The sequence below is a fragment of the Hyla sarda genome, chromosome 6, assembly GCF_029499605.1.
Source record: "Hyla sarda isolate aHylSar1 chromosome 6, aHylSar1.hap1, whole genome shotgun sequence".
NCBI lineage: Eukaryota > Metazoa > Chordata > Amphibia > Anura > Hylidae > Hyla > Hyla sarda.
The window spans coordinates 113694187-113711206 of NC_079194.1; the positions used below are offsets into that span (position 1 = coordinate 113694187).

The following is a 17020-nucleotide window of genomic DNA, read 5'->3' on the forward strand; positions in this document are numbered from 1 at the left end:
GAGAAGATGTCACCTGTAGTCACTGATATCATTGTGTATTCTCCTCACCATAGAGAAGACGTCACCTGTAGTCACTGATATCATTGTGTATTCTCCTCACTATAGAAAAGACGCCGCCTGTAGTCACTGATATCATTGAGTATTCTCCTCACTATAGAGAAGACGTCACCTGTAGTCACTGATATCATTGTGTATTCTCCTCACTATAGAGAAGACGCCGCCTGTAGTCACTGATATCATTGTGTATTCTCACTATAGAGAAGATGTTGCCTGTAGTCACTGATATCATTGTGCATTCTCCTCACTATAGAGAAGACGTCGCCTGTAGTCACTGATATCATTGAGTATTCTCCTCACTATAGAGAAGACATCACCTGTAGTCACTTATATCATTGTGTATTCTCCTCACTATAGAGAAGACGCTGCCTGTAGTCACTGATATCATTGTGTATTCTGCTCACTATAGAGAAGACGTCACCTGTAGTCACTTATATCAATGTGTATTCTCCTCACTATGTCCTATCAGAGTTATAGTCACTTGATAGTTCTGCAGTAATAATGGGTGAAACAACAACTCCTAGCATAACCTTACCACTGCTAAGGCCATATTGGGAGCTGTAGTTTTACATGGTAAAACATATTTAGCACTTTCCCATTATGTGGCAATTGGTATATTTGAATATTATACTGGAAAAGTTTTTCGCAACGAGCTGCACCTCTGGCATCCTTCAAAACAGGCTATAAGATTACTTTGGGGAGGGTTGTATGGGGTGACACCATTTGCTACCACACCGGGTGACCCCAACCCTAGCAACGCCACTGCGTCCTAAGGCTTTGCGTGACTGTGCCATCACACAGAAGCAGAGAATGGTGGGAGCAGAGCGGAGGATTATGCAGCTGGTCTGAGCTGAAGTGAAGTCAGTAGCAGCAGAGTAGACTAGAGAGGCCAGAGAAGAGTGTGAGTTTCACAAGATATATGGGTGCACTGTATATATATTGAGCACTATATGGGGGCACTGTATATATGTGGGCAGCCAGTAGGGGCACTGTTTATATGTGGGCAGCCAGCAGGGGCACTGTAAATATGGGGGCACTTAATATATTAGGTACTATATGGGGGCTGGGGGCACTGTATATATGGGGGCACTTAATATATCGGGTACTATATGGGGGCTAGGGGCACTGTATATATGGGGCCACGGGCATTATATAGGGGCACTGTATATATGGGGCCACGGGCATTATATAGGGGCACTGTATATATTGAGCACTATATGGGGCACAGACACTATATGGGGACACTGTATAGCGGGTGCTGTTGTCGGGGGGGGGGGGGGGGGGGGGGGTGGCGCCATAATGTAACTTTGCTTGTGTAGGCAAAAATCCTTGCACCGCCCCTGACTACTATATTGATATAGTAAGAAATTTATCTGCACAAGACTCTTAAAGATAGTAAATGGGGCAGAGTTATCAAAGCCTGTCCACATGAAAGGTTGCTGAGTTGCCCTTAGAAACCAATCAGATCACTTCTTTCATAAATGAAAGAAGCAATCTGATTGGTTGCTATGGGCAACTTAGCAACTTTTCCTCTGGACAGATTTTGATAAATCTCCCCCATTGTCTTGTAAGGGCCTGTGTAGGCAAATTCTGCCTAGCTCTCCCAAATGTAGGCATTTAGACCTTGCCCACTTAAGTACCTAGAAATGCCCCTAAACAATTGGGGTTGCCTATAAAATACCAACTTTTTATTGGGTTCACACAGTGTAAAATGTATGCATCAATTATCTTTGTAAATGTGTCCATAATCAGTGGAAATTTTATATTGCGGCTGTATTTTCCATGAATCAGTGCGTAACATAAAATATCCACTGTAGATGTTCTGTTGTGTGAACCCAGCCTTATATGAATTTAAAGTTTAAATGGGTACTGTCAGATACAAAAAGATTTTTTATGTTGTACATCTTGGCAAAGCATTAACCTTTCTAATATACTTCATAAGAAAGTTTTATTTCCTTTTATAGAAATCATGGCTTATAATATCATGGCTTGAAGCACAGGCATGGACAAAGACCAGTTAGTGAGGGGGTGCTAGAACTCCTCTGTGCTCTCTCCTGTCTGATCGTACTCCTATGTGCTCTCTCCTGTCTGATAGTACTCCTCTGTGCTCTCTCCTGTCTGATAGTTCTCCTCTGTGTTCTCTCCTGTCTGATAGTACTCCTCTGTGCTCTCTCCTGTATGATAGTACTCCTCTGTGCTCTCTCCTGTCTAATAGTACTCCTCTGTGCTCTCTCCTGTCTGATAGTTCTCCTCTGTGTTCTCTCCTGTCTGATAGTACTCCTCTGTGCTCTCTCCTGTATGATAGTACTCCTCTGTGCTCTCTCCTGTCTGATAGTACTCCTCTGTGCTCTCTCCTGTCTGATAGTTCTCCTCTGTGTTCTCTCCTGTCTGATAGTAATCCTCTGTGCTCTCTCCTGTCTGATAGCACTCCTCTGTGCTCTCTCCTGTCTGATAGCACTCCTCTGCGCTCTCTCCTGTCTGATAGTACTCCTCTGTGCTCTCTCCTGTCTGATAGTACTCCTCTGTGCTCTCTCCTGTCTGATAGCACTCCTCTGTGCTCTCTCCTGTCTGATAGTACTCCTCTGTGCTCTCTCCTGTCTGATAGCACTCCTCTGTGCTCTCTCCTGTCTGATAGCACTCCTCTGTGCTCTCTCCTGTCTGATAGTACTCCTCTGTGCTCTCTCCTGTCTGATTGTACTCCTCTGTGCTCCCTCCTGTCTGATAGTACTCCTCTGTGCTCTCTCCTGTCTGATAAGCTCCTCTGTGCTCTCTCCTGTCTGATAGTATTCCTCTGTGCTCTCTCCTGTCTGATAGTTCTCCTCTGTGTTCTCTCCTGTCTGATAGTACTCGTCTGTGCTCTCTCCTGTCTGATAGCACTCCTCTGTGCTCTCTCCTGTCTGATAGCACTCCTCTGTGCTCTCTCCTGTCTGATAGTACTCCTCTGTGCTCTCTCCTGTCTGATAGTACTCCTCTGTGCTCTCTCCTGTCTGATAGCACTCCTCTGTACTCTCTCCTGTCTGATAGTACTCCTCTGTGCTCTCTCCTGTCTGATAGCACTCCTCTGTGCTCTCTCCTGTCTGATAGTACTCCTCTGTGCTCTCTCCTGTCTGATTGTACTCCTCTGTGCTCCCTCCTGTCTGATAGTACTCCTCTGTGCTCTCTCCTGTCTGATAGCACTCCTCTGTGCTCTCTCCTGTCTGATAGCACTCCTCCTCTATGCTCTCTCCTGTCTGATAGTACTCCTCTGTGCTCTCTCCTGTCTGATTGTACTCCTCTGTGCTCCCTCCTGTCTGATAGTACTCCTCTGTGCTCTCTCCTGTCTGATAGCACTCCTCTGTGCTCTCTCCTGTCTGATAGCACTCCTCTGTGCTCTCTCCTGTCTAATAGTACTCCTCTGTGCTCTCTCCTGTCTGATAGTACTCCTCTGTGCTCCCTCCTGTCTGATAGTAATCCTCTGTGCTCTCTCCTGTCTGATAGGACTCCTCTGTGCTCTCTCCTGTCCTATCAGACAGGGGAAACTACAGAGGAGTTCTAGCCCACCCTAACTTACTGGACCTTGCCCATGCCTGTGCTTCAGCTTGGTCAAAGCCATGATTTCTATAAAAAAGAAAAAAAATTCTTATGAAGTATGCTATTTTATTCCCCCTCTTGATTCCTCCATTGCCACTTCATTCCTCCCCCCTTGAACCCCCTATGCCCAATCACCCCCCTTACCCACTGTGCCACATAATTTCCCCTTGATTCCCCCCATGTGTTATTTTATTCCCCCTTTATCCCCCTGTGCCATTTAATTCCTCTTAATCCACCTGTGCCCTATGCCAAATCATCCCCCTCACCCCTTGTGCCACATCACCTCTGCGCTGTACTCACTGAGAGGCTGTGAGCAGCGGCGTCACTCATCAGTGCCCGCAGCTGCCTCTGCTGCTGTCAGTAAGTGCAGCGCAGAGGACATCAGAAGAACATCAAACCCACTGAGTGCCCCTACACCTGAGCCTGCTGACCAGGTAAGAAGAACAACAGGGGGAGGAGGGAAGGGGAAAAGTGACGTGGTACAAGGTGTTAGGGGGGAGGATTTGGAACAGAGTACAGGGGGAATAAAGTGGCACAGGGGGATTAAGAGGGAATGAAATGGAACTTGTGGAATAAAGAGGGGGAATATATGGTATGGGGGAATGAAATGGCACAGGACTTAGTAAAGAGGGGGAATTCATTTGCACAGAGGGTGATGAGGGGAATGAAATGGGGGTGGGGGTTGGGGGTAGCGTCCGCTATTGGGAGTGTCCCCTATTTGGAGGGTGCAAATACATTAAGTCTTATGGGACTCTGCCGGGGAATAAAAAACTGTCCGCTTTTGGAAGGTGTTCCCTATTGGAAAGTGTCTGCTAAGGGAGATTTAACTATAGATATAGTTGGTGCGTGTGGTATAAATTTTTTTTAAATATTTTTTAGATGTGTTTTCTGCAATTCTGTGGCATTTAGAAAAAGATAAGCATTCTACTAGGAATATACCATACCAGAAGTTTAAAACTGTATTTCTATAAATTGTTATACCAAAGTCAAATAAAACATACTTACTCGCATTGTTGAAAGCCTGAGATAGACCCCATTCAGCACAAAGGAGCAGAATCATCACAGAGTGACAATGCATCTTAAAGAAATGGATAAGACTTATCAGATCTTCTCAAGGGCTTAAATACACTATCCCAATTTTTCCTGAAATTCTCCAGAATTATTTAGCCACAATTTTGGCAGTATAACTGACCTTGTTTGTTATGTTTGGTATGAGTCACACCAACCATGTAGCCTCTTGCCAATACAGCAACGTCACAGAGTTTGAAAATTATAGCAAGCTTTTGGTTGAAGTATCTGTGCAGTACCTTCTATTGATTCCCCTACCTCCAATTATGGTGGACCATATATATATATATATATATATATATATATATATATATATATATACACACACACACACACACATATACACCCTATTCCAAATTATTATGAAAATGATATTGAAGTGTCACAAAGATTAAACATTTTGTTTTTCAGTTTAACCCATGGATGGCATTGTGTCTCAGGGCTCTTTAGATCACTGAAAACAATCTCGGACACCTGTGATAATTATATTGCCATGTGAGCCCAATTTAAAGGGGTACTCCGGTGGAAAACATTTTTTTAATTAATGAACTGGTGCCAGAAAGTTAAACAGATTTGTAAATTACTTCTATTAAAAAATCTTTACCCTTCCTGTTAATTTCAGCAGCTGTATACTACAAAGGAAATTCTGTTCTTTCTTAATTTCTTTTTTGTGTTGTCCACAGTGCTCTCTGATGACACCTGATGTCCATATCAGGAACTGTCCAGAGCAGGAGAAAATCCCCATTGCAAACCTGTGCTGTTCTGGACAGTTCCTGACACGGACAGAGGTGTCAGCAGAGAGCACTGTGGACAAGACAAAAAGAAATTCAAAAAGAACAGCATTTTCTATGTAGCATACAGCTGCTAAAAAGTACTGGAAGGGTACAGATTTTTTAATAGAAGTAATATACAAATCTGTTTGACTTTCTGGCACCAGTTGACATAAAGATCTAAAAAAAATGTTTTCCACCGGAGTACCCCTTTAAGGAAAAACTACTAAAGGGTGTTCCACATTATTAAGCAGATCACCATTTTCAAGCAATATGGGTAAGAAAAAGGATCTCTGCTGCTGAAAAGTGTGAAATGGTTAGGTGCCTTGGACGAGGTATGAAAACATTAGCTATTTCATGAAAACTTAAGTGTGATCATCCCACTATTAAGAGATTTGTGGCTGATTCAGAGCACAGATGGATTTGTGTAGATAAAGGCAAATTGAGGAAGATTTCTGCCAGATAAATGCATTGAATCAATAAAGCAGCTGCTAAAATACCATTACATAGCAGCAAACAGATATTTGAAGCTGCTGGTGCCTCTGGAGTCCCACAGACATGAAGGTGCAGAGTCCTCCAGAGTCTTGCAACTGTGCATAAACCTTCTATTCGGCCCCCACTAACCAATGCTCACAAGCAGAAACGGCTGCATTGGGCAGAAAAATACATGAAGACTAATTTTTAAACAGTCCTGTTCACTGATGAGTGCCGCGCAACCCTGGATGGAGTAGTGGATGGTTGGTGGACGGCCACCCTGTTGAACCAAGGCTGCAACGTCAGCAAGGCAGTGGTGGAGTCATGTTTTGGGCCGGAATCATGGGAAGAGAGCTGGTCGTCCCCTTTAGGGTCCCCAAAGGTGTAAAGATGACCTCTGCAAAGTATGTGGAGTTTCTGACTGACCACTTTCTTCCCTGGTAATAAAATCATCTTCATGCATGACAATGCACCATCTCATGCTGCAAAGAATATCTCTGCATCAATGGCTGCTATGGGGATAAAAGGTGAGAAAGTCATGGTGTGGCCTCCATCCTCCCCTGACCTCAATCCTATTTAGAACCTTTGGAGCATCCTCAAGGAAAAGATCTATGAGGGTGGGAGGCAGTTTACATCCAAACAGCATCCCTAGAGGCTATTCTGACATCTTGCAAACAAATTCAAGCCGAAACTGTCCAAAAACACACAAGTTCGATGGATGCAAGACTTGTGAAGCTTCTATCAAATAAGGGGTCCTATGTTAAAATGTAATGTGACCTGTTAAAATGTTTAAAAAGTTAAAATGTTGTTAAAAGTTTGATAGGAATAGCTTTTAATTTCAGTAAATATGCTGCCAACACAACAAATGTCAATTTTCAGTTCTTTACAACCTATAAAGTGTTTTGAAACTTAATGTGCGTAATAATTTGGAACAGTGCATTGTAAGTTTTTATGTTTAACAAAAATACTGTTATCATTAGGGGGTTTGTTCAATAACATTTGAATTGTACTCTTAATAGTTGATAACATGATAATTATGCTGACTGTCATTTGCATCAATTGTTTAGGTAAATGAGAAAAATATAATTTGCCTAATAATTTGGGACAGGGTGTATGTATATATATATATATATATATATATATATATATATATTTAAATTTAAAAATATAGTAGAGTTAAATTAGCCCTAACAAACTCCTTTTTGCAGGGGGTAGGAGTTTTTCTCTGAATAGATTACCTGGAGCTTTTAACCCCTTCAGGACGGAGCCCATTTTGGCCTTAAGGACCGGAGCGTTTTTTGCACATCTGACCACTGTCACTTTAAACATTAATAACTCTGGGATGTTTTTAGTTATCATTCTGATTCTGAGATTGTTTTTTCGTGACATATTCTACTTTAACATAGTGGTAAATTTTTGTCGATACTTGCATCCTTTCTTGGTGAAAAATCCGTAAATTTGATGAAAAATTTGAAAATTTTGCATTTTTCTAACTTTGAAGCTTTCTGCTTGTAAGGAAAATGGATATTACGAATACATTTTTTTTTGGTTCACATATATAATATGTCTACTTTATGGTTGCATCATAAAATTGATGAGTTTTTACTTTTGGAAGACACCAGAGGGCTTCAAAGTTCCGCAGCAATTTTCCGATTTTTCACAAAATTTTCAAACTCGCTATTTTTTAGGGACCAGTTCAGATTTGAAGTGGATTTGAAGGGTCTTCATATTAGAAATACCCCATAAATGACCCCTTTATAAAAACTACACCCCCCAAAGTATTCAAAATGACATTCAGTAAGTGTTTTAACCCTTTAGGTGTTTCACACGAATAGCAGCAAAGTGAAGGAGAAAATTCACAATCTTCATTTTTTACACTCGCATGTTCTTGTAGACCCAATTTTTGAATTTTTACAAGGGGTAAAAGGACAAAATTTTTACTTGTATTTGTAGCCCAATTTCTCTCGAGTAAGGTAATACCTCATATGTCTATATAAAGTGTTCGGCGGGCGCAGTAGAGGGCTCAGAAGCGAAGGAGCGACAAGGGGATTTTGGAGAGTACGTTTTTCTGAAATGGTTTTTGGGGGGCATGTTGCATTTAGGAAGCCCTTATGGTGCCAAAACAGCAAAAAAAAAACACATGGCATACCATTTTGGAAACTAGACCCCTCGGGGAATGTAACATGGGATAAAGTGTTATACCCCACAGGTGTTTCACGACTTTTGCAAATGTAAAAAAAATATATATATTTTTACCTAAAATGCTTGTTTTCCCAAAAAATTTTAATTTTTAAAAAGGGTAATAGCAGAAAATACCCCTAAAAATTTGAAGCCCAATTTCTCCTGATAAAGAAAACACCCCATATGGGGGTGAAAAGAGCTCTGCTGGCGCTCTACAGGTCTCGGAAGAGAAGGAGTCACATTTTTCTCTGGGGGCATGCCGCATTTAGGAAGCCCCTATGGTGCCAGGACAGCAAAAAAAAAAACACATGGCATACTATTTTGGAAACTAGACCCCCTCGGGGAACGTAACAAGGGGTTAAGTGAACCTTTATACCCCACAGGTGTTTCACGACTTTTGCATATGTAAAAAAAAAAAAATTTTTTTTACCTAAAATGCTTGTTTTCCCAAAAATTTTACATTTTTAAAAAGGGTAAAAGCAGAAAATACCCCCCAAAATTTGTAACACAATTTCTCCCGAGTACGGCGATACCCCATATGTGACCCTAAACTGTTGCCTTGAAATACGACAGGGCTCCAAAGTGAGAGCGCCATGCGCATTTGAGGCCTAAATTAGGGACTTGCATAGGGGTGGACATAGGGGTATTCTACGCCAGTGATTCCCAAACAGGGGGCCTCCAGCTGTTGCAAAACTCCCAGCATGCCTGGACAGTCAGTGGCTATCTTGCAATACTGGGAGTTGTTTTGCAACAGCTGGAGGCTCCGTTCTGGAAACAGTGGCGTACCAGACGTTTTTCATTTTTATTGGGGAGGGGAGGGGGGCTGTGTAGGGGTATGTGTATACGTAGTGTTTTTTACTTTTTATTTTATTTTTTGTGGTAGTGTAGTGTAGTGTTTTTAGGGTACAGTCGCACGGGCGGGGGTTCACAGTAGTTTCTCGCTGGCAGTTTGAGCTGCAGCAGAAAGTTTGCGGCAGCTCAAATTTGCAAACAGATACTTACTGTAATCCTCAGCCCATGTGAGTGTACCCTGTACGTTCACATTGGGGGGGGGGGGGACATCCAGCTGTTGCATAACTACAACTCCCAGCATGCCCGTTGGCTGTCGGTGACTGCTGAGAGTTGTAGTTTTGCAATAACTGTAGGCACACTGGTTATGTATCACTGAGTTTGTGACCTAACTCAGTGTTTCACAACCAGTGTGCCTCCAGCTGTTGCAAAACTACAACTCCCAGCATGTACGGTGCATGGCGTACGGTGACTGCTGAGAGTTGTAGTTTGCAACAGCTGGAGGCACACCGGTCGTGAAACACTGAGTTAGGTAAAAAAAAACTCTGAGTTTCACAACCAGTGTGCCTTCAGCTGTTGCAAAACTACAACTCTCAGCAGTCACCGACAGCCAACGGGCATGCTGGGAGTTGTAGTTATGCAACCAGCAGATGCACCACTACAACTCCCAGCATGCACTTTAGCTGTTTGTGCAAGCTGGGAGTTGTAGTTATACAACAGCTGAAGGTACCCTTTTCCATAGAAAAAAATGTGCCTCCAGCTGTTGCAAAACCATAAGTCCCAGCATGCCCATAAGGGAATGCTGGGAGTTGTGGTGGTCTGCCTCCTGCTGTTGCATAACTACAGCTCCCAGCATGCCCTTTTCCAACAGGGACGCCGGGGATCGGGGTCCCCAGCACCCGGGGTGCACGTCCCGCACCCGCTCACGTCCTCCGGAAGAGGGGCGGAGCGGGTGCGGGAGTGACACCCGCAGCAGGCGCCCTGATTGGTCGGCCGGTAATCCGGCCGACGAATCAGGGCGATCGTGAGGTGGCACCAGACCCGATTGACCCGGAATCGCCGCAGATCGCTGGAATGAATTGTCCAGCGATCTGCGGCGATCGCCGACATGGGGGGACATAATGACCCCCCTGGGCGATATGCCGGGATGCCTGCTGAACGATTTCAGCAGGCATCCGGCTCCGGTCCCCAACCGGCTAGCGGTGGGGGCCGGAATTCCCACGGGCGTATGGATACGCCCTCGGTCCTTAAGGACTCGGGATGCAGGGCGTATCCATACGCCCTATGTCCTGAAGAGGTTAAACATCCTGCCACCAGACCAATGTGATGATTTAAATGGGCACTGTCATCAACTTTATTTTTTGATATGTTGTAGTACTTATGTACTACAACATATCTCTAATATACTTCCATTATTTATTTTTTATTTTTCGTGGTGATATTTATGTTTAAAAAACGGCCACTAGGGGTCACCCTCCTTGTGGCTGGCTGCAGCCAGGCGTGACGTCACACCAGAAAAAGGACTGTTTTTGGCTGGGCAAAATCAGTCCTTTTTCTTTTCGGCTGCGCTCGCTCCCTGCCTGTCAATCAGACAGGCGGGAGCGAGCGCATTAAACGCCAGGGCTGCGCTCATTGGCTGGTTATAGTCGCACGCAGCCCATTCATCCCCACCCCCGACATGTATTCTGTAGTGGAGACGGCGCGCGCACACTAGTTATCAGTGGCGCTGATGCTCCACTACTGTCGCTATGCAGGCTACTCCTATACTCCTCCTCCCCGTTTATCACATGTACAGATAAACAGGGAGGAGGAGACCCCGGAGCAGCCTGCCATGCGATTGGCAGATCATCTATGCGCGCTCCCTACGCGAGCGCAGCATAGATGAAGTGAGGGCGGAAGTCTTTGCCTAGCAGGCGTCAGTGACGTGTGCCTGCTGGGAAAGCCGGCTTCTGGTAGAGGAACGAGCAGGGAGCAAGAAGACGTGCAGATGACCGCTATGTGAGTGCCAAATTATTTTTTTAAAGGCAGGGAGGGGGTTAGGGATAGATTACCTATAGGTAGGGACAGAGTAAAATAAATGTGAGATGGTGGGAGCTACTCTTTAACTGTCCGACAGGCAGGTGCAGAGAATAGTTGATGTGGAATATGAGGATATGAGGACGGACTATAAGGTTAGGATATGAGATTGGGATATGAGATCAGGGTATGAGGTCGAGATATGAAGTCAGGATATAGGATGGGATATGAGGACAGGATACGAGGTCTGGATAAAAAGATGATGTATGAGGACAAGAGCGCCATTAGGTAGGAAGACCAGGCAATGCCGAGTACTCAGCATGTATGTGTAAAAGAAACTATACCATACAGTTGCTAAATACCTCTGTCAAGACAATATATCACAGAAGGCCTGGGCTGATCACAGGTAACCGGGGCCAGGGACTGCTGACGGTGCAGAAGGGGAGTAAATGATAGAAGACTTGGGCCTAAACTGTAGTGGTACATTTTTGGAAGTGATCTTAAAACATTTCTGGTACATAAAGTAAGCCCTCTTTCCACTGAAGGCTGATCACATTTTTTTTTTAACTTAATTTTATTGGCAAAACAATTGTGCAAAAAAAAAAAAAAAACAGTCCGCTGGTCAGTATAGCAGCATTAACAAAGACTGATAATAATGCAAAACAAGATAACTAGTTAACTTTTTTCTTCTACACTTAATGCCAGGGCCGGATTAAGAGGATCCTGGGCCTGGTGCTGAAGATTGTGATAGGCCTTTTTATTGAAGTATATCAAATGAAAACTCAACACAAAGCAATTTTGTCACATGTTTTATGCACAGTAAATTACCAGGATAGCTAAATATATGTTAGTGTATGGAAACTTTGCATATCTTTATAGAATCTGTTTTTTTAGCTAAAAAAAAAGAAACAACAAATTTTTATGGGGACCCAGAGTGTCAAAGAGGTGTGGTAGAGGGTCTGCTATGCCTCCCAGACTGTAACACCTATCCGATGTGACGTCACATCCGCTGCTTCTTTGGTTAACACGCAGGGCTTGCTTGCCAGCGATGTGTTGCCACTTGTGAACCACAATCTCTATTTACGGTGCATGCACAGGATGTCAGGTCTGAGTTCAAACCTGTCGGACTGCTCATCCATCACAATCCCCATTCACGGCACATAGGGGATGCATGTGTCAAAGAAGGCGCGGAGAAGTGTTGCCTTAGCGCACCATAGCCACACCTCTTTCACACTCATTTTTTTTTTTTTAGCGAAATAAAGGATCAAACAACATCTATGAAGATATGTAAAGTATCCATACACCAACATCTTTTATGGCTATGCTAGCAATTTCATATACATAAGGCTTCTTTCACACTGCTGTTAGCACACGGTAGTATGACGGCCGTCGAGGGAGCCTGGGGGAATAGCGGGAGAAAAGTTACTGCTTGCGCCATCTTCTCCTGTTAGTCCCGTTACAAAATAATGGCGTCTGACAGATCCCATTATAGTAAATGGGATCCATCGGGACCTGTTATTGCACGTTATGCCCCATCTCAAAAGCTGTCGCTAAAGGCTGAAAAAAAAGAAAAGGGCCTAATGGCCATTTAAAGGCCTGCTCAGCGTTTGGAACAAACTGTTTGGAATGCTGGAGCCGGCGCTGGAAGCTCGTGACGTCACGCCCCCTCCCATAGACTTGCATTGAGGGGGCGGGGTGTGACTTCATGAGGGGATGGGGCAATGACGTCACAAGCTTCCTGCTCCAGCGTTCGGAACAGTTTGTTCCAAACGCTGAGCAGCGGAGTACCCCTTTAAGGACGGGGCACAACGGCAGTGTGAAACTAACTAACAATTTTAATTTTCACAATTGTGAACCCGCCTATCTATAGTGCCCAAATGGTAATGCCATTTCTTAGTGGGACTCACAGGCAATATCTTCTCTCATCATCATCGTCATCTTGTATTTTATTTTCTATCTAGCTCGGACCGCTGTGACGATTCCTTCCAGACGTATATAGTTTCTGTAGAATTGGTAGGGAAACATTTTTGGCGCAGCAATTACCCAGCACTGCATTAAAGGGGTTATCCAGGAAAAAACTTTTTTTATATATATATTAACTTGCTCCAGAAAGTTAAACAGATTTGTAAATTACTTCTATTAAAAAATCTTAATCCTTTCAGTACTTCTAAAGTTAAGGTTGTTCTTTTCTGTCTAAGTGTTCTCTGATGACACATGTCTCGGGAAACGCCCAGTTTAGAAGCAAATCCCCATAGCAAACCTCTTTTAAACTGGGCGGTTCCCGAGACAGGTGTCATCAGAGAGCACTTAGACAGAAAAGAACAACCTTAACTTCAGAAGCTCATAAGTACTAAAAGGATTACGATTTTTTGATAGAAGTAATTTACATGCAGCGGCATTACACTTATCCCCTATCCACAGGCAGATATGCCATTCAGGAGCATGAAAAAGCTAAGTGAGAAATTGTCATCTAACTTTTCTGGGCTCCTGAATGGCATATTTGCTTATCATAGTTCAACTATTATAGACAGCTTTGTCTATATGTTATAGGCAAATCTGTCTATAATAGCTGAGCTATTATAAGCAGATATGCCATTCACGAACCCAGAAAAGCTAGGTGACAATGTTTCACCTAGCTTTTTCATACTCCTGAGTGGCATATCTTCTTATAATAGCTCAGCTACTATAAACAGAAATGCCATTCTGGAACATGGAAAAGCTAGGTGAAACATTGTCACCTAGCTTTTCTGTGCACCTGAATGGCAAGTCAGTTCATGCCTGGTGGATTAGTGATAACTTTGCGGGAAACTCCTAAGGCAGAGGCAGAGAGTAATGTGCGCCGGCGGCGGGACCTCAGGCAGGTGGCAGCTACAGCAAACACAGTAATTTTTTAAACTTGGCAGGCGCTGGCCGAACGGGGCGGAAGAAGTCTCATACTCTACCTGGTTGTCATGTGGGGCACGCAGGTCACGCAGCCACGTCTCCACCAGGGCCGTAGGTAAGCCTGGGGGCCGGCCAGGGACATCGCAGGGCCAGCCCTCTTTTACTGTTAACCAGAGGCGGCTCTAGAGGCCTTAGGCGTAACTCGAGCATGAGGCCCCTGCATAATTTTCTGCAGACTTCACATAGTGATCCGATCGTCTGTGAGATGGCAAATTCTGTCTAGTACATCGAGACCACAATCACCAATAATATCAGTATACAAGGAGGGCAAAATAAAAAACAAATATATACCATTTAGCAACTTTTGGGGTCCGTTTCTATGCGGTGCACTTTTCCATACGATTAAAATGATACCATTTTATATTGGTTATTTCTATTTAACTACTTTAAAAAAATTCTTGTTGTACAAAAATGAGTTTGCTTTAAAGTGTCTCTTCTCACCCCTATAACCCTTTTATTTTTCCGCAAACAGGGCTATATGAGGGCTAATTTTTTTGTGCTGTGATCTGAAGTTTTTATCAGGACCATTTTTTTAATGACACCGTTTGACCGTGTTTTATTTTTCGACCCAAAATATGCACTTCTGGACTTTGATATTGTGGTAGCCCTTGGGGGGTGTTGGTAATGGGGGTATTGTTTCGGAAAATGAGGGGTTAATGATAACCCTATAGTTCGTGACGCCAGGTTGAGGGCTAGTATGCTGAGGTAATTCTCCGGCCTATCGCTGCCCTTCCCAGTAACGATAGGTGCATGTAATAAAATGACTGAAGATCCACAAAGTAGTTGAACTTTAACTTGAAGAACTTTACTTAGATGATTGCGGTACATCCAATGAACAATAACAGTCTCAGGCAAACAGTCTCTATATATCTCAAAGACTGACAATTGTTGCGGACCTTGCATGAAATTAAAGTCTCTGAATTTAGGGTAATTATTGCAGATCCGTCCGGATTTAGGGGATAGATAAGGTCCGGTGATCCTGCAGAGTGTTTAGGGATTGATACACTCGCGATCCTAGATATATCAGCCGTTGCCGCAAGGCTCAGGCCTAACTCACTGCGATAGACAGCTGCGCAGATCCTGCTCGTTTGACAGCCCGGGAACAAGAGAAAGAACAATGGCCGCCGCTCCCTTATATGGGCAGGGGGCGGGGCGAATATGATTGGTCCGAACATCTGTCATTCACTGTTACACAGTGTGATGGGATTGACTACGTCAGAAGGACCTCCAAAGGTCCTCAAGCAGAAATACCAAAGAGTTCACCTAATCACGTGACCCGCAGGTCCTGCTACGCTATAGACAGGTAATTAACTATTTATAGGCATTGATATAATATTCACATGCTTCCTAAGTAAGCTATTAGTACAATAACTATCTGGATGAGAGGTGACCAGGGGTGAACTAGACAATGGGGACCCCGACATCCTAGGGACTCTGGCTAAGGGGACCCACACACGCAGGTACCGGATAGGATACGGTACCGGGACACCACAATATTTTTTTCACGCTTTTGCCTTTCACTGTGTAACTCAATTAACATTATATTATATTAGTTCAGACATTTGAACACGTGGCGATACCACATATGTTTATAGTGTTTTTTTTTACATTATTTCATTTGAAAAATGAGAAAAGGGGGTGATTCAAACTTTTATTAGAGAAGGTGTTAAAAAAAAGTAAATACATGTGATTTATTTATTTTTTTTACACTTTTTTAGTCCCCATGTATATGCCGGCCAGTATAGGCCAGCAAGAACAGGGACATAATACTGTGGGGCTATATACAGCGACTGTGCTGTACCCACTGCCCTGGTTACTAATATATATATATATATATAGTATTCATATGTTTATATGCATATATATATAGCAGCCAGGGCAGTGGGTACAGTACAGGGCAGCTGATGTATATAGACCTGCATTATTATGTCCCTGTATACCAATGACTGTGCTGTGTCATCTGAACTGGCCCATACTATATATATTATATACGTAATATGGGCCAGGCAGGGCAGAGAACACAGCACAGTCATTGATATACAGTGACATAATACTGCTGGGCTATATACATTAATTATGCTGTTCCCACTGCTCTGGCTACTATATAGCAGCAAGGGCAGTGGGAACAGCACAGCACAACTGATGTATATAGCCCAGCAGTATTATGTCACTGTATATCAGTGTTTCCCAACCAGGGTGCCTCAAGCTGTTGCAAAACTACAACTTCGGAAAACTGGTAGTTGTAGTTTTGCAACAGCTGGAGGAACCCTGGTTGGGAAACACTGCTGTATATCAATGACTGTGCTGTGTTCTCTGGCTGGCCCATACAGCATATACTACAATATATAAATATATATAGGGCAGAGGGCACAGTCACTGGTATACAGTTCGTGACTGAATGCAGCCTGAGCCAGGCCCGGCCACTGGGACTGAACTACAGAGCTTGTCACCTTCTGACCTGCTTTTTACGCACTGATGGCCGCCTCTGCAGGTCGGAGACTGCCAGACTGGACGGAGCTCCTCTCACAGGGAGTGAAGATACAGACCGCAGAGGCTGTACAGCTGTGAAGCAGTGTCTCTCTCTGCCGTCTCTCTTCAGCTCTGCGGTGAGTAGCCGGGGGAGGGGCCGGGCGGGCAGGGACTTGGAGGGGCAAGCTGTGCATAACTAGCTTGCCCCCTGACTGGTGAGCAGTTAAGGGGTTAAGAAATATACAGGCAAGGTTTTTAGCCCCCTCCCCCGTCTGTAAAAACTTGTTGGTAACTATAGTGGTATGTCCCATGGGTGGGGGGGAAGGAGTGCACCAATCAGGGGTCTAATAGTTTCCCGGGCTTTCAGGGGCCCTCCCCTGGGTATTTATAGCTGTGGTGCCTCCCTTCCCCCTCAATCTGCCCAGGACCCGGAGTTTTGACTGCTGGCTGGTATGTGTCTTCCTTTTATTTGTGGCCTGGATGGAGCAGGAGGGTGGGGGCTGGCATGCTCCCTTATGGCTGAGCTGGCCTCCCCTCCTGTTGCACCCGAGGCGGGTTTGGGAGGCTGGCGGACCTCTCACAGTCCCGCTGTCCTACCCACTATAGTCCCTGTGAGCCCTGTCCCGCCCGTTCCTTTTGCCCTCTTCCTTGCCCGTGGCCAAAGCCCTCTCCCCTGCCTGTGC

The 17020-nt window shown here is 44.2% G+C and overlaps 1 protein-coding gene across 2 annotated transcripts in view; it reads right to left on the minus strand.

The window, feature by feature from the left end:
• Positions 1-17020, minus strand: part of LOC130275981 (IgGFc-binding protein-like) — a 94536-nt gene that overhangs the window by 53560 nt on the left and 23956 nt on the right. Inside the window, exon 2 of one of the 2 annotated variants that reach the window (XM_056524737.1) lies at positions 4633-4705. In XM_056524737.1, the coding sequence (XP_056380712.1) occupies positions 4633-4705 (73 nt within the window). Of the gene's footprint in view, positions 1-4632; positions 4706-17020 lie in introns of those variants that run through there. The other variant, XM_056524738.1, reaches the window with a different exon arrangement.